Genomic DNA, 18,780 nt, shown 5'->3' with positions numbered 1-18,780 from the left:
AATTGTAGTACCTTAACACACCAAAAGAAGCTTATTCCTCACTCATACCATGTGTCTACTGTGGGTTGAGAAAGGGACTCTGCTTGCCCTGGGGTTCCATGTTAAAGGAGCAATCTAACCACCAATTCAAAGGTTTGTAGGCACTGTGCAAAGGGAATAGGAACTGTAGCAAGTATGACACTAGCAGTTAAATGCTTACTGACCTGAAAGTGCCATATGTCATTTCTCTCATAATTCCTTGTTTGGAACTATTCATTTGATCCTATCACCCACAATAGGGCCTGCAAATTCAGCTCTTTCATGTACTCTTCCAAATTCAATTTCCATGTACCTTGAAGTTTGGAGAACTGAAACTATTAAGCTAAAAGCTCTAGTCACAGCCACACTGTCCCACAGGACATCATAAAGTTAATAAGTTGTTAAAATTCCATGAACCAGATGGGTCTTTTATCTTCCGTGTATTTCTGTATAGAACCTATGACCATGAATGAGGAGGGCTCTGGTCTGCTAGCCTGGCAAACCATCAGAAGTGCCTATTTATTTCAGATACACATATACATTTATATTTAGTCCAGCCCATAATTACATATTTGAGGTATGGTATTTGGGTTTTCAATTTAAAAAATAAATGCTATTACCAGAAAACTTTTGAAAGTTAAAAACACAAACTTCCTTTATGATGTTAATATGACTCTGATAACAGTGTGTGTTCAGGTCTCTTTGTCTGCTCTGGAGCCTATGTGGTCACCAAAGGATCCCTGACTGCCTCGCGGACCATGTATGCTCAGCTGTTGAATAACGTGCTGCACCTCCCACTGCAGTTTTTTGAAACCACCCCCATAGGCCAGATCGTCAGTCGCTTCACCAAGGTAAGGAAAGATGTACCTTACTAAATGGTATTGCTAAAAATGATGGCCTGTATGTAGTACCTTATAATCTCACTCATACAAAATATCATGTGTTTAGTACAGATTTCATTGCTGAATACATTTCCAGACCTGTTATACATAATTGATGTATAACAGAGTCACATCTTACACATATAATTAAAAGAACTCCTAAAAATTACTGAAAGAATCCAAAAAACACATGATCTTTGATGTCTACAATTCTTTTACACATTGAGTTTGAGAATCACTGGTTCAGGCTAAGAGGGGAAGGAAAATTGAAGTCAATGTGGAGATATCTGGAGTTTGAAAACATTCTGCCTTTAAGAAAACTTAAGAAATCACTTATGGTGAATGGGGAATAGGTGGAGATTTTCAGAATGCCTCTGCTTACCTATAGGTGTTTTCCTAATGTGTTTACCATTAAGCACTTATGATTATACAGTCCAGGAGAAATATAATGCAAACCACAAGTGTAATTTTAAATTTTCTGGTAGCCACAATAAAAAGGTAAAAAGAAATAGTAAAAATAATTAATTATGATAGTATATTTTTAATAAAGTATATCCAACACATTATACCAAACTGTAGTATAGATAAAATGATTAATTAAATATAATATATTTTGTACAAAGTCTTTGAAATCTGGTTTTTATTATATACTTGTAGTACACTTCAATTTGTAGTGGCCACATTTAAAGTGCTCAATAGCTACATATTGCTAGTAGTTCCTGTATTAGACAGTGCAGTCCATAACTTTAAATATGTTAGTACGTGCATATGTCTATGTAAAGAAAATGATGTGCATATAAGCCAGTGGACATTTCCTACTATGACCCTACTGAGTAATAATCATTTTTTTAAGTAAAATTTCAAATGATTGGATCTTGAGCAGATGGAAATATGGGAAAGCAAATTCTAAAAACAGATAGAAAATTACATATGAATATGATACTGTTATACTATTTGATATAAAAGATATTCAGGAAAATTCCCAAAGCAAGATAGAATTAATAAAATTCCATCTCTACACTTTGTATCAGTTTTGTCTTGAACTGAGTAGTTTATCCATTCAAGGTTTGGTGTCTTTTTTTCTTCCTTGGGTTCTCTTAGGTCATACTTTGCACCCCAAACATAGTTTGGTTAAGTTATATGAACAAAGTGAGGATTAATACATGGCCTCACCTATGTCCTTCTCTCATTTCTATTGTCCACTTCCTTCTGTCAGTTTCTTATTTTGTTTTTCTCCCTCTTCTGATGCAGGCAGAACCCAGCTACCCAAGAAGGCTGCTGTACATGTTTTTAGTTGATAACAATGCCCCAAGGATGTTTTACAATTTTTGAGTAGAAAATATGGTAGCCCAGTGCCCCAAATACTGGATTTTGAAAACTCCTGTACTGGATTTTAGATTTCTTTTTATGATTAGGGTGTGACTTTAGTTGTATAATTAATTGCCATGTAGTTGTCATAGGGAAATATAAATTGCTTGATCACAGGCATCTTGTTACTAGAACAGTCTTTTAATTGTTACAGTTGACTACAGGGGATAAATATACAAGGGCGAGCAAAGATCATGTAGTTAGACTTATTTAATCATCAGATTGTACCTGAGAAAACATCTTTTTAATTTTTTTCACTGAATGATATATTTGTCCTTCCCCTCATTCTACAACATGAAAAATTAAAAATAAAGTGACCTGATAATCAAATTTTTCAGGACATGTTTGTAATTGACACACGTTTCCATTACTATTTCCGAATGTGGATGAATTGTACATTGGATGTTGTTGGAACAGTTTTGGTCATTGCGGGAGCTTTGCCACTCTTCATTCTGGGGATTATTCCCTTGGTTTTCTTCTATTTCTCTATACAAGTAAGTACATGGATTTTTATTTATATTAATTGCTTACCAGCCCACAGCCAAATATAGTTTCAGACCTACTTAAACTTCCTGTTAGTCTAGGTTCTCCAGGAAGCAGGGTCCAAAAAAGGATTAGATGTACTAGAGATTTACTGGGGAAAATGGCTGTAAAGGTTAAAAGAGCGTGATCAGGAGAGGGCTGGGCTGAGCAAGTCAGATCTGATCCTTGTGAGGGAGAAAAAGAAGGAAGCATTGTCTACCAAAATAGTGCAAAAAGATCTGACTCACCTCTGTATGGAGTTATTATACTGCTAGTATTATAAGCATGTTTTTAGGAGACCACAGATTTTCTCCTCAATGAGATTGTAATTTCTCTGGGGGCAGAGACTATGTCTCATATATTTTTTTCTTAAATCTAGAAACAGAAGGATGGTATTAAGGATCAATTATATCTGCTTAGAAATACCCCACTCATGTTGCAAATGCAATTTTCTATAATGGTCTCATGGTTGGTAAACTATAACAGGGTGACCAGGAGTGGAAAACAGTCTACCAACCATGTCTTGTTAGGGGGAGTTGTAGAGTGTAAGCTCTGAATTTGGATTTGAGAACCTGGAGTTCTATTCACCTTCCTGACCCCTGTGCCTTTCACATCATTTCCCTGGCTCCAGGTCTTTCTCCTGTGAAATAAGAGGTTTGATTTAGATGTGTGCTACACAAAGTGTGGCTCCTGGACCCTAGGACCATAGGCTATTGGATCAGAATCCCTCAGTGTGGGGCCCAGAAGTCTGCATTTTAACAAACCCTCCAGGTGTTTCTTACTGAAGTGAGAGAAGCATTGATCCAGATCAAAGGTTCTTAAACTAGATTTCCTACACTGTTTCATGGAAGAACTCCATGCCTTCTACAATTCACTGAAATTTTATAAAAAATCTATGAGTATGTATGCATATTTACATTTGTCTAGAGAAAAATATTTTATCCTTAATCAGCTACTCAGAGGGTCCATGACTCCAGAAACATATTCCCTGGTCTAGTAACCTCTTAAATCCCCTTGTGGCCTCAGAATGCCATAGTCCTTTGTATTCTCCAGAGCAGAGTTCATAAGCTACAAGCTAGCAGGCTGTATATAGATTGAGATATGTTTTTATTTAGCTTGCTCAGTGTTTAAACCAATTGAAAACATTTTAAAATCAGGAATGTCACATAAAATTCCAGATCTGAAAACTTTCCTGAAAATTTTTCACGATCTGATAACCCTTAATTTTCATTTTTAGTTGACAGCAATTTTCTGGGGCTAATTAATGATGGTCTCGTTCACTCAGGGCTTGCTCCCTCCAGCTTTCCCCAATCCCCACCCATCCCAGTTGTCCTCAATTTGAGGCCAAGGAGGAGCCAACTTGAAATTGTGGCTGCACTAGTGATTTTTGTAGGAAAAAAATAATTATTTTTGTCTGTAATTATGTTTAGGTACAAAAATATTATTTATATACTTGATCTGCTTTCCTCATTTATTGGATTAACTGCCCAGTCACATTTTCAACATCTGACACAGAGGTTTTTCCATGGTCGATACTCAATCATGGTCATTTGGGAGCACTGTCAAAGTGAAATTTTGCCCAATTATGCTCTAGTGATGCTGTCCAGAATTTGGGCCTTTTGCTGTTGTGTGGGGATATTAGTTTCCTAAGCCTCCTGTAACAAAGTATTGAATAACCTATTCATAATAATACAATAAACTGGGTGGCTTAAAACAACAGAAATTTACATTCTCAGTTCTGGAGGCCAGAAGTCCAAAATCTATTATGTAGGCAGGGTTGGTTGAGAGTCTGTTTCATGCTTCTCTTAGCGTCTGGTGGCCGTCAGCAACCCCTGGCATTTCCCCTGGTTTATAGCCTCATCGCTCCAGTCTCTGCCACTGTCTGCGCAGGGTGTTCTCCCTGTGTCTGTGTCTTCTTTTCTGTCTGTTATAAGGACACTCAGCATTGGATTTAGGATCCAGCCTAAATCCAGGGTGATCTCATCTTGAGATGTTAATTACATATGCGAAAATACTATTTCCAAGTGAAGTCACAATTCAATAGGTACTGAGGATTAGGAGTTGTATCTCACTTTTTGGGGTCACTCTTTAAATCACTACGCAAGAGTCTTGGAGTGTTTTAAACCGCTGAAGCAATTTCAGCTACATCTTCCTAACTACCTCTGTCTGCCCTCTAATTAGAGATATTACATGGCAAGCTCTCGGCAGATTCGGCGGTTGGCAGGAGCTTCCCGTTCTCCTATCATCTCCCACCTTAGTGAGACTCTATCAGGAGTGTCCACTATCAGAGCGTTTGGACACGAGCACAGATTCATTCAGCAAAACAAAGAGGTGGTGAATGAGAACTTGGTCTGTTTCTACAATAACGTAATTTCAAACAGGTAAGTCAGATCAAAACACCTACCTTAGGATCAGTCTCTTAGATAGCTTTTTCACTAACTTCTAAACAGAAAGTGTTTTGTGATGGCATTTCATCCAATTAAAAATATACATAACAATAAGTCCTAAATATTTTTTTAGTATTTAACATAGATTTCAATTAAATTGCATCTATTATATTCACATAAAAGGTACATATTACTTTATATGAAAACAAGGTCCCAAGTTGTTGAAGGATCTACAGGATGCTATTAGAATTACTTATTATATGATTCTACATTGTATTTTATATTTTGAGAATATATTTTCATCTGCATACACTATTTTATAAAATTGTTGAATTTGAAGTTATAATTTCCTTAAAGGAAAATAAATGAAATATTACATAGTAGTTGGACACATTTTAATTTTTAAAGAATAATTTTACCATATAAAAAGCGTATGTAATTGAAAAGATAGCTGATTTTCCAGTGCCATTTTAAAAATGCAACACATCATTTTAGCTAGTGTTCCTTTCCTTTGCTTTTAAATTCTGATCAAATTTTAAAGCAAGGTTCTGCAAGTATATTTTTATGCACAGGAATTTTTTAATCTATCATCATGTGAAAATCCTATGTTTGACTGAATTCCAAGTAAGTGGGGGAGCAAAAGGAAAGCAGCTATTGATGTTTACTTCTCGATTTCCCAGGGGAGAGTTAGTACTAAGTGTACCAAAACTTTTTCATCTCGCTTACTTAAGAATATATTCCCTTTATCACAGGTGGCTGTCTGTTAGACTTGAATTTCTTGGCAACATAATGGTATTTTTTGCTGCATTGCTTGCTGTGCTGGCTGGCAATTCTATAGATTCAGCAATAGTTGGTTTATCTATATCCTATGCCCTAAATGTAAGTAAATAATGATTTTTTGCCATACATGATATGTTTATAATCCAATTAATTAAACACTGTCCTCATTTGCCTGTCTAAATTATAGATTATATTAACTAAGTAATGAGAAACAAATCTGGATTGCCCTGGAGGCTTATTTTTGTTTGTTTGTTTGAGTAGTAGCAGGAATCTGGTTCAGCAGTTATAAGTCAGCTAATAGGAAGAACAGGCTGGTACCCAAGGCTGAGCACTGAGGGATCAGGAAATTCCTGCTGTTCCATAGTTACCCAGAAGTTTCCACTGTCTTACCCTTTAATAGAGTGTTACAGAATAGGACCCCTCTTCACTACAGCAAGTGCATCCAATTTGCCCAGCCTAAGCAAGAAAATAGTATAGGCTCTGGGGAGAGTTTGTGTGCTGCTTTTCCTGTGCTTGTAAGTTTTTCCCTAATAAGCTCTATTTTGTATTACACTGCAAATCACAAGTGGTATGAGTGTGTTCATGCCCCCTTTGTAAAAATAGTAAGTGCCCTTAACTGTTTAATATAATTCCACATTATTTAGAAGATAAGTCTAGATGATTTTGGTATACGCCCTTAGTCCCTAATTCAAAAACCTTGAGGCCTGGTGCATTTCAGAATTCAGAATTTAGGCTTCTAGAAAGGGAATATGGTACATATTTATATGCAGGACCTGGGACAGAACCCCATAATCAAACATTACTGTGTTTTGCAGTGAAATATGATAATATACTTCCTAAGTAGGTTAAATAAACATTCTGAAGAGCCCCATATGAGTTGAAGTCAGGTGGGCCACCAAATGGGTTGGCATCAAACTCAAGAGAAAAGTAGATTGTCAGTTTTTTTGACTTTTAGAATTAGGTTAGAAATAATAACCTTGCAGAACCTACATTTGGGAATAGAGTGAGAAGAAAGTATAGCTTAAAAAAAAAAAAACAAGGTTAGGAGAAAATTAGAAAGTTAGGGGGACTTACTTCTGTCAGAAGATAGTGAAGAATGCCAAAGTGTTTGTGCACTGTTTTTGTTTTTATCTCTCATTTAGGATGCACATTTTTGAGGCATATCCCACCAATCTTAGCATTCATCATTCCTTATACCAAGTATAGACTTATTTCTTTAATATATGCTGAACTGTGGTGGTTCTGTCTTCTGCCAAATAATTATATTTTTTATAATATTAGTGAGTTTAATGTACTTAAACACAGTGTGCTAGAGCTGTTAAGTAATCAAAAGAAATAAAGTATATGAAAACTATAAAAAATGAAACTTTATAAAAATAAAGTATTATTTGTATTACATAAAAGAAAAAAGAATGTGCATTAAGCTCTTTTTTCCTTCTCCACCACCTTCCCAATCACCTTCCAAGATTACTCATTCTTTGAATTTTTGGGTAAAGCAAGCATGTGAAATTGAAAGCAATGCAGTTTCCATTGAAAGAGTTTGTGAATATGAAAATATGGATAAAGAGGTAAGCACTCCTAAGTAACCAATAAATAGATGCAGGATTAAAATATTTTAATGCACCTTGAATTGACATTTAAAAAAATAAAGTTTAGACAAAACCTGCATTTCAGGAGGGGGAATATAAAGTAGGGATCGTTAATGGGTGCAAAAATGTAGTTCATAGATAGAATGAACAATATTTGATAGCATTCCAAAATGACTAAAATCAATCTAAGTCAGGGTATGCTTTAAAATAACTAAAAGAGTAGAATTGGAATGTTCCTAACATGAAAGAAATGTTAAATATCTGCGGTGATGGACATCCCAATTACCCTGATTTAATTAATTCACATTGTATGTCTGTATCAAAACATCACATTATTCTATAAACATATACAACTATTATGTACCCATAATAATTTTTAAAAACCCTGCATTTCCAAATTCATGTTGCAATATTCAACATTTCAGTGAAATTAAAACTGAAATTATTGTAAAATGGACCATTGTTTTATATATCACTAAAGTAGAAATAAAAACACTTCTAGTTAAGTTAGAACACTCCATAAATTGTAAGATATTTCTCAATTACAGTGAATTATAAAAATGAAATATGATAACCAGTTTTTAAAAGGCACAGTGATTTGTCCTCTACTGATGTATAGGGTAAAATACAGAACTTATGATTACAACTTTGTGGGGATTTAAATTGAGAAAAGTGTCTTAATATAGTCAGCTCATAATTATTTAGAGTCTGCACAATTTCTAAATGGATTGCATCCTTATTGCCTATAACTTCTGCTCCATTTACTAATCATTAACATCTCTATGAATGGGGAGGAGGAGGAGAATAAATCATTCTGTTTTGTTCTCTTTAATTAATTATAATTTGGAAGGGCAAAGAGTGAGACTATTGACAGTATAATATTTAACTTATCCATATATTTCATCTGTGTTACTTCTGTGCCCAAGTTCGGTTAATTAACAGGGAAGATGGTAAAGATAACTTGAATGTCTGTATCTTCTTCAGTCCACCTACAAAGCTATCTTTCCTTTTTTGTTCATCGCTCTTCTTCTTTTGCTCATAAGCCTGAAGAAGTGCTCCTCCTCCAAATAAAAATCTAACATTTCCAGTTGTATTTTTGGTAATATCGCTTCCTGTCTTCTCTGAGGCCTGCCCATTAACTATCTCTTCTTATTCCTACCCCTTGCTCCTCTCAGCCCATAAATATGCTAGATGTTTTCTATATCCTCCAACTCCTACCTGAACCTTGAATGTTCCTTTGGATTTTTCTCTAGGTCTCTTCTTTCCTTCTCATATAAATTTCATGAAAAATTAGTCTACTTTCACAATCCTCAGTTACCAATATTCAATTTGCTTAGTCCATTTGCCATCTGATGACTAATATATAATATTACTTTTGCCCAGGCGCGGTGGCTCAAGCCTGTAATCCCAGCATTTTGAGAGACTGAGGCAGGACAATTGCTTGAGCCCAGGAGTTCGAGAGCAGCCTGAATAACATAGTGAGACCCTGTCGCTACAAAAAATTAGCCGGGAATGGTGGCATGCACCTGTAGTCCCAGCTACTCAGGAGGCTGAGGCAGGAGAATCACTTGAGCCCCGGCGTTTGAAGTTACAGTGAGCTATGATTGCATCACTGCACTCCAGCCTGGGTAACAAAAAAAAAAAAAAAAAGAAAAAACAATATATATATATATATATTATACACACACATGTATATATATATATATACACACACATATATATATACACACACATATATAAATATAACATTTTCTATATTTTCTAAATTTTTTGCTATTAATATATCTTTCACATTGGAATAAGATGACAAAATATGTATGGAAACACACATTTAAAAAAAACAAATAAAAAATTTCTATGAAATTTAATGCAAGTTGTGACCAATACTGCTGCAAAAATTCTTGAGGTGGAAGAGGTAAATTTGTCCAAATAACCCTCTTCACCCCTCTAGAGCTCTGTTTCTCTGCTCCCTTTTACAGAAGAATTCTTTGGAAAAGTTGCCTATACTGGCTTCTCTATTTCCTTTTCTCTTAGTCTTTTTCGGAGCTAATTCAAACAGGCTTTCGATCCTACCACTCCACTAAACCTGCCCTTTTCAAAAAGGATGGACCATTCTCAGTCCTCACTTTACCTGACCTATCATTTGACATTGGCCTTCACTCCCTGTCCCATGAAACACTTCACCTCATTGCCCAGCCATCCTCACTCTCCTCTACGTTCTGCCTCATGCTTCCTCCAATATTCCAGACAGGTCTGTCTCAGAGTCCTGGGCACAAGTGATTAGTTCCAGCTAGTTATTAATCCCTTTGTCTAGAATGCTCTTCCTCTGGCATCCCTATGGCTTTTTCCCTCAGCATGGCCAGGAAAGCCTTTCCTAACCATCCTACTTAAAATAATACCTCTTCCTTCTACCAACTCTGCCTATTTCTTCTTGTCTTCCAAAGCTTTAATATCATCTAACATCCTACATATGTTATATGGTTCTTTCTGTCTGACCCCGCTAGTATGTACATTCCATGAAGGAAAGAGTTTTTATCTGTTTTCCTCACAGCTGAATCTCTACTAAACTAAATAGTTTACAGCAACTAAAACAGTGACCGGTAGAGCAACCATTCAGTATTTGGGGAATGAGTGAGTGACAAACTGTCCTCATCTCAGCTAAAATTTCAGGTTACCTTTATCCCATCATAGGATTTTAGATTTTTCTTAATAAGTTGACAGAAGGTGAAAAGTTTATTACCTGTAAAAATTTATCTCTAAGAGTTTCTTATAACTAGATGAGAGGTTTTAGAGGGGGCTGGTAATATTTAAAACTATTTTCAGAAAACCATAATATCTATAAATGTCTCATTTATCATCATTTATCCTCACTTTTGTTTGCATGCATAAGAATTTTGGGGGGGGTATATTTTATTATAATTGTAGTTTAAAGAATATTTCTTTGTTTCAAGGCACCTTGGATAATGTCTAGAAGGCCTCCATTACAATGGCCCAATAAGGGGATAGTAGAATTTATTAATTATCAGGCTCGATATCGAGATGATCTTGGTTTAGCATTACAAGATATCACTTTCAAGACTCGCGAGGAAGAGAAGGTATTGTATATATTTCATATATTTCATTTCTCCTTTTATCTGAATGCATTCCTTGTTAAGTACAATATGATATTGAATGTAAAGTAGTCTTTTCTTAAAATTTCATATAGGCCGGGCGCGGTGTCTCACGCCTATAATCCTAGCACTCTGTGAGGCTGAGGAGGGAGAGGATCGCTCAAGGTCAGGAAGGGGATTGCTCAAGGTCAGGAGTTCGAAACCAGCCTGAGCAAGAGCGAGACCCCGTTTCTACTAAAAATAGAAACAAATTAATTGGTCAACTAAAAATATATAGAAAAAAATTAGCCGGGCATGGTGGTGCGTGCCTGTAGTCCCAGCTACTCGGGAGGCTGAGGTGGGAGGATTGCTTGAGCCCAAGAGTTTGAGGTTGCTGTGAGCTAGGCTGACATTAATATGTGGTTGGTGGATAGAAAATAAATTCTCCCTCTATGAAAAAAAATTTTTTTGATTGCTAATACACTATTGTGAAGCATAATTTTAATGTACATTATTTTTACTTCCTCTATAAAGTGATTTATAACAATAAGTAAAATAGTTATCTACAAAACAGTAAATCCATATTATGAATTATGTGTATTGTCAATGACATGTTTTCCAAGACCATTAGAGAGATGGAAAACATGCTTGAAATGTAATTTAGTTAATACAAGCAACCTACAAAACTATTGATAAGTATGAATGTTAGTTTTGCATTTTAAAAAAAGCAAACAGATATACATTAACACATATATTTTGGCAATAGAAATATATGGGAAACAAAACATTCTGGAATTTTGATTATCTCAATTGATTAAATAGATTCCTAATTTTTTTCTCTCTGATGTATTTGTCAGATTTAAAATTTTATATTAGAGCAAGCCAACGACCTTAATGTTCTCTCTGCCTAATGTTCCTATTAACACTAACACATGAATCAGCAACCAAAAGAGATTGCTTTGGTTCTCATGGTCAATGGGACATGTTTAATTACTAGAATATTTGTAACAAGCCAATTATTTTGGCCAGGAGTCAAATCCTTAAACATTATACATGGTCATCCACAATAGTTTTAATGCTAAGTTGTTTGGATACACCAAGGAAATTTACAGGTATTCCTTTGAATTTTCTAGCCTATTTGGCAAAAGGTTCCAGTGTCTTATATTTGTTTGTTTGCTTGTCAGTTTAGGGGGAAGGAGGGTAGAGAAAACCTCATTTTTTGCAAGTTCCAGTAAAACCATTTCATCATCAGCGCTTCCTTTGCACTTGCCTTTATTGGCTAGTTCAGAGGTGGTTCAGGGATGTTCTGCTTCTGCTTTTCCTGGGGCTGCTGGGGTTTTCTAGTTAGATAGTAACTAAATCACTACAAATAGAGGAAAAACATATGTTAGCCAGAGCCTTTCCAGTGAGTAAAGAGTATCTGGATAAAGACACATTATATCTTCCATGCCACTCAAGGTTAGTCTAGTTGGAAAATTATATCCCAGTCACCTGACACCTCAGGTATTTTTTTGTCATTGCACAGGCCCTGTTCCCTTACAGAAAGTGTGGCATGAACTGTTTATGATCATTTCATTACAGATTGGAATTGTGGGAAGGACTGGAGCAGGCAAATCAACACTATCAAATTGCTTATTTAGAATTGTGGAGAGATCAGGAGGCAAAATTATCATTGATGGAATTGATATATCCACTATTGGACTTCATGACCTTCGTGGCAAACTTAATATTATTCCACAGGTAAAGTGTTTTGCCAGTAGTCTTTCTTAACTCACTGCAAGTGAACTTGTTTTTTCTTTTTCTTTTTAAATTTTTTTTCTTCCAAGTATATAAATTCATTTTTAGGAGCCAGATCATTTTAAATTGTGTTATGAAAAATTGTTACATGATTTAACCCTATTTAAACACTCCTATTGTGAAGCATTCTTTCTAAGACCATTTATATATTTGAAGAACCAGTGCCTCTCTTTGAAAAAGTTCTCTTCCTAACAGTAAGTACAAATAAAATTCAAATCAATAGATGAAACTCACTGGTATTTTTTGGAGGAAAAAAATTATGAAGTCTTTGCTTAGTTGGCAGTTTGAGTGTAGTTTAATTATTTTGACTTGAAGTTTAGAAATTTTAACAAAAAGAACCATAATTCAGTTAGATTTATTTTCTCAAGTCTTTTTGATTTTTTTAGTCTGTGGAATTAAAGGGAGTTGATCATTAACAAGTATGCAAATTGGCTCAAGATTATCATGCCTGTAAAGTCAAATATGATTTATTCAGTTGAGTTTGAGAAAATATATTTTCTGAGCATTTATTAAATATTTTTGTGCTATCTTCAAAAATATCTTAAAATACTAAAATCTCAGTCACATTGTTCAAACATATACTTAAGAGTATTTACTTCAAAACAAATTTGAGGCAATGCGTAGTGGCTCACATATGTAATCCCAGAATATCGGGAGGCCAAAGTAGGAGGATTGCTTGAGGATGAGAGTTTGAGACCAGCCTGAGCTACATAGCATGATCCTGTGTCTACAAAAAATAAAAAAAGTTAGCTGGGCACGGTTGTACGTGCCTATAGTCCCAGCTATCCCCAGATGGCTTGAGGCAGGAAGACCGTTTGAACCCAGGAGTTTGAGGTTGCAGTGAGCTATGATGATGCCACTACACTAGGCGAGGCAACAGAGTGAGACCTGGTCTGGGGGCCGGAGGAATGGTGGGAAATAGGGTAAAATCTAGAATTCTGGCAGGGAAAAAAATTTACTGGAAGGAAGACACATCAGTCATTCCCTTCTTATAAATAAATAAATGCAGGTATAATAAAATATACTTTCACCAGGCATCTTGTTGTAGCAAAAATAAAATGGTCTTAGTCTGCTTTGAATTCTGCTCAACAGCTTATTTTCTGTGTGGTCTTGAACAAGTGCTCTTTGGAACCTCCAATTCACTCTGTGTAAATTGGGAATATTAACCTCTATCTTTCTGAGTTGGTAGTATGCTGAGTGATAATAATATATACATACTAAATTTTTTATTTGTTATATATCATATCTCTGACTACATGGCAGCTATCATTATTATTATTGTGGCCGTTGACATTATTGTAAATAATAGGAGAAAGAGAATGATGCTTATAATGATTTAATTAGTTTATTAATATAGTTTATTATTATAATTGATTAATATTAGTTTATTAATTAGTTTATTAATATAGTTTATTATTAATTATAGTATATTTTTATTCTCTTCTATTTTTGTTTTAAATATAAAATGAATTTGATGGCTATATCAGGTTTGATCACTTTGCCTTTTCCTCATTTATTTTGAGTCTGATTTTTTAAAATTTATGTGTGTCTCAGTTGACAGTAACATTGCAAGGGACTCTTTTATTCTCTAGGACCCTGTTTTATTTTCTGGAACCCTTCAAATGAACCTGGATCCCCTGAACAACTGTTCTGATAGTGAGCTGTGGGAGGTGCTGGAATTGTGCCACTTGAAAGAGTTTGTGCAGTCCCTTCCTGAGAAGCTGCTGCATAAGATTTCAGAGGGTGGTGAGAACCTCAGGTAGGCTGCTAAGAACAGAGCTTGCCCTGGTTATTCATTCAAAGCTCTTTAGAAATTGTCCTTAATGGGAAATAGCTCTTGAGCCACCAGGGAGCTTGTTTGGTCTGTTTAAAGCACATCATTGCTGATTCTGTGTCAGGAAGAGGAACATGGAATAAAATGGTAGCCATTGGCTTGGGAACTATCGATGAAGGGAAAGAAAAGAAAGAAAACAAGGAAAAAAGAAAGAAAAGAGAAAACTATGAAATGTCACTATTTAATTGAATCTTCTTTTCTCAAGACTGCTACTCTAATAGCTTTGTTCCTTAAAAATCATATGGTTACTTTCTCTCCATCACTGTTTGTGGTCCTAAGACTGTCCCCTTTAAGTGATCAGAGACGCAAAGAAAGTGAGCTAGATCCCTTTAATGGCCCACATGGCATGACTCCCAAGGCTTCCTTGATAACTAACTTTCTCCCTTCCTCTTGATGTCACTGCCATATAGGCTGTTCACCTTGCTGCTTCATGAGTTTGCCAGGCCAGCTTATGGCTGCCTCAGGGATTTTGCATCTGTAGTTTCCTTTGCCTGAAACAAGTTTCTAACAGAAACCTGCATGGCTCACTTTCCACTTCCTTCAGGTCTTGACTTAAAAGGCAACTTCTGAGAAATTCTTTGGCAGGCTCATCTAAAATGCCCAGCCCACACCCACATGTTATACCTTCTTCTGTGTGTTTGACTTCTCTTAGCACTTTCTATACACATATTATATATGAAATTACTATATATACCGTTTCTATACACATATTATATATGAAATTACTATATATACCGTTGTATATATATGTGTGTACTATATATACTTTATGCTCTTCTTACTATGTATTTTACTCAATTATTATTATTATGTTTATTTTTTTCAGTCTTCCCCATGAAAATGTAAAATGTACACGGATTTTTATCTGTTTTGCTTATTGCTCTAGTGTCTGGCACATAGTCATCCTTCAATAAATAATTTCTTGAATAAAAGATAGAATTAATGTGCAGATTAGAAAAAAAATGAATAGCAGTATCAACAGAATTTTAGAACAGAAAGTGTGTTACCATAAAGTCCCTTGTTGAAGTTATTTTGCTTTTCTTCTCCTAGCGTGGGACAACGGCAGCTTGTGTGTCTTGCTCGCGCTTTGCTTCGAAAAACAAAAATTCTCATTTTGGATGAGGCAACAGCCTCCATTGATTTTAAGACTGATAGCTTGGTGCAGACCACGATAAGGAAGGAGTTTTCTGATTGCACCATCCTGACGATTGCTCACAGACTGCATTCTATCATTGATGCAGACAGGTATGCTTGCTTTCTTCTCAGCAAAAAAACAATTTCTATATAGCTAGATATTGGACATACAAAACACACTAATTACTTGCCACTGATAAACAATGTTATCTGTGCTGGGAGATAAAAAATTTTCATGAATGGTTTAGAAAACATTTTTCTAAAATAATTAGAAGAAAAATTTAGTGCTCAAAGAATATTAGAAAACTCAATTTATTTCCACATATTTTGTACTGAAATAACTCACACAGTAATTTAAACCTTATATTAGCAAGAGCAAAAAGCTGAGGTGGAAAAATAATTATAGGTTACCTGATTGTGTTTTTCTTTTTTTTTCACATTGCAGGGTGCTTGTTCTAGACTCTGGAAGGATTATGGAATTTGAAGCACCACAGAATTTGATAGATCAGAAAGGACTTTTCTTTGAAATGGCAACAGAAGCTGGAATAACACCAGACTCCAGGACAAAAAAATAATTTTAGTTGCATGTCTATTATACCGAATTAAAAAAACTAAAGTGCATTAGTATTTAAAAAAACAATTATAGGGGAGATATGAACAAAGGCAGGCCCCTGGGGACAAGCTGGCACATACATACCAATAAGCAGCAGTTTCCCATCCTGGGCTATCCCGAGTCTTCCCTCCTCCATTCATGCCTGCCTTCTCTGCATTGCCAAAATTACTAAATGCCACTTATCCTTTAGCTCTCTGACTTCATTCCAGAGTGACCTCCTCAATGAAGTGTCCCTTGATCTCCCTCTCTGCATTTCAGTATGATCTAGATGCCCCTTTTCTGTGTTCTTGTGAGCCCCAGGTGCATACTTTTATCATGGCCGGGACCATACTCTATTTTAATTCTTTAATGTCTGTCTCCCCCCCCCCCCCATAAAGGTCCCTGAAGACAAGGTCCCAGTTTTAATCACCTTTGTATGTCAGGGTCCTAGCATAGTGCTTTCATATAAATGAAACCCAACGAATGTTTGTAGAATAAATAACTAAACATTTTAGAGCAATGTGATATACTTATTTATTTATATATAAATACAAATGTACAGTTTATGAAATGGAGAAATCACATAAGAAATAACTTATTCATTTGCTCTTTGAAAAGTTATTATATATTAACTGAATTTTATAATCTGCTTTATTGAAAAATGTTTTATAATATTTCTATTTGCTTTATAGCAAAAAAAATATATTTTCTTTGTAATATCATTTTTTGGTTGAATCAACCTCAGTGAGATATGTATCAGATTGTATACAATCATAGGATTATTGATTTGTAGTACTAACCATATTTTGAAGGGCTTTTTCATTTAGTAGTCTTATGTAATAGAAGCAACATTATGTCTCTGAATTGCCCTTCAAAGTTAAACTGTTTAATCTTTAGAAGTATTTTTCTTTCAAGCTAATTTTAATAAGATATTTAAACATGTTCTTTATGACCCATCAACAATTTCTTTTACCCTCCTTTTCACTTCCCTATTCAATCTTGTGCAATCTTGCTTCATTTCCTAAGGGTATTTATGAAAAGTTGCCTCACTATAAAAAATTTTATTATTGAAAGTCTCCTTCCTTTAAAATGTAAGCTACTTGAAATGTTGTACTGTCTATACAATCCCTGAAGTGCTTTATGAACATTGAATAAATATGTTTAATTCCATTAAGAAAGGGATCAAGGTATTTTATTAATGTCAGCTAAAAGGTGTTTTAGCTCTCTACTCCTATAATTTCAGTAAGAGAAGCTGCATAATTTGAAAATCTAGTGGGAAATCAACAGTAGTTGGGATAAATTGTGGTATATTCACATAAAGGAATTCTATACAGCCATGAATGAATGTATACAACATTCACAAACATAATGTTGAAGGACAGGAGCCAGCCACAGAAGAATATTATTATATGAGTCTATGATTCTACTTATATAAAAGTTTTTTTTAAAGAGAAACTAATTTATAATATTAGAAATTGGAATATGGATTATCCTTGGTAGAGATGGAAAGTGCACACAGGTGGGCTTCTAGGATAACAGTATGTTCCATTCCTTGATCTGAATCTGAGTATTGGTTCAGTTTGTGAAAATTCATCAAGCTGTATACTTAGGATATGTGAAGTTTTCTGCATATATGTATTTGTAGATACAATCTTTATAATTATTATCATATATGATAGAATAAAAAGAAAGCAAAAACATGAAAATGACTAACAATAAAAAGTATTCAAAGATGATTTTATTATTTTAAGAAATTAATATTTCATTCTTATTTTAATTATGTAAATCAAGCTTGTTCAATCACTGAAGTATGCTAGAAAAAAGTGTAGGGTATTCAAAATATCTGGATTACAGAGAGGTAGCACATTTGTATTTTTAAAACACTTATTCCATGATTGAAAGATTTGTTTAGATACTGAAACTTCAAAATGGATTAAGAAAACAATAATTTTAATATGCAAAATATTTACCTTAGCTGATAGAAGGAAAATTCTAAACAACATTATGTTGTGTTCTTTGAGGATAATGAGAATATTTATTATTGAAAGCACACAATGTGCAAGGCATTTGGAACATTTGTCACTTTAAATTCTCTATTCTGTTTTATCACAAATTACACTCACATTCCAAAAGGAGTTTGGCCAGTGAGACGTAGAATCCACGTTCATATGACTACAAAATTGATGATGCTCTTTCCATTTCCCTACCAAGAAGTCCCATTCCTAGAAGAGCCCCTCTGCAGTTCAAGAATAGTTCAAGATCCTTAAAAAGAAGGATTTTAAACCAGTAACTCTGTAGGCATAATATATAAAATTAAAGCTTGTGGTGGGAGTGGGGGTCACTCCTCTTTAAATATGGTATTATTTTGAACCATATGAAATAGTCATCTTTGTAGATCAAAAAATGGTTGAATAATGGCAATTTCATATACTTATGAACACAACCTGGATATCAAACTTGGTGTTAAGATTTAATGTTATATTTTAATCTGTATAGAAGTAATAAATAGTTCTACCTGATCCAGAGTGTCTATTTACAAAAACAACAACAATAAAAAAAACTAGAGTAGGACAATATTATAGTAGTTAAGAGTTCAGCATCCCAAGACAGGATGCCTATATTAAATTCCAAGTCAACAATCTATGAGTTGTATAAACCTGGGCAAGTTAACTTACTTCTCTGTGCTTATTTGAGAGTGATAATTCTATCTACCTTGTAAGGTTGTTTTGAAAACTAAATCATATAATACACATTATCACTTAGGACAGTGTCTGGCATATAGAAAACAT

At 34.7% G+C, this 18,780-nt stretch overlaps 1 protein-coding gene across 1 annotated transcript in view; it reads left to right on the top strand.

Moving 5' to 3' along the window:
- LOC105883091 (multidrug resistance-associated protein 1-like) overlaps nt 1–16,103 on the top strand; it is a 79,177-nt gene extending 63,074 nt beyond the window's left edge. The window contains exons 19-28 of the mRNA XM_020284744.2: nt 715–869; nt 2,606–2,761; nt 4,971–5,170; nt 5,929–6,055; nt 7,423–7,524; nt 10,497–10,640; nt 12,216–12,374; nt 14,024–14,190; nt 15,316–15,510; nt 15,845–16,103. Of these exons, the coding sequence (XP_020140333.2) occupies nt 715–869; nt 2,606–2,761; nt 4,971–5,170; nt 5,929–6,055; nt 7,423–7,524; nt 10,497–10,640; nt 12,216–12,374; nt 14,024–14,190; nt 15,316–15,510; nt 15,845–15,974 (1,535 nt within the window). The 3' untranslated portion in view covers nt 15,975–16,103. The remainder of the gene's footprint in view (nt 1–714; nt 870–2,605; nt 2,762–4,970; nt 5,171–5,928; nt 6,056–7,422; nt 7,525–10,496; nt 10,641–12,215; nt 12,375–14,023; nt 14,191–15,315; nt 15,511–15,844) is intronic.
- Nucleotides 16,104–18,780: the final 2,677 nt, after the last annotated feature.

Source organism: Microcebus murinus, chromosome 1, assembly GCF_040939455.1.
Source record: "Microcebus murinus isolate Inina chromosome 1, M.murinus_Inina_mat1.0, whole genome shotgun sequence".
Taxonomy (NCBI): domain Eukaryota; kingdom Metazoa; phylum Chordata; class Mammalia; order Primates; family Cheirogaleidae; genus Microcebus; species Microcebus murinus.
Note: the sequence above shows the minus strand (reverse complement) of the source record. Positions and strands in the feature narration are given on the sequence as shown.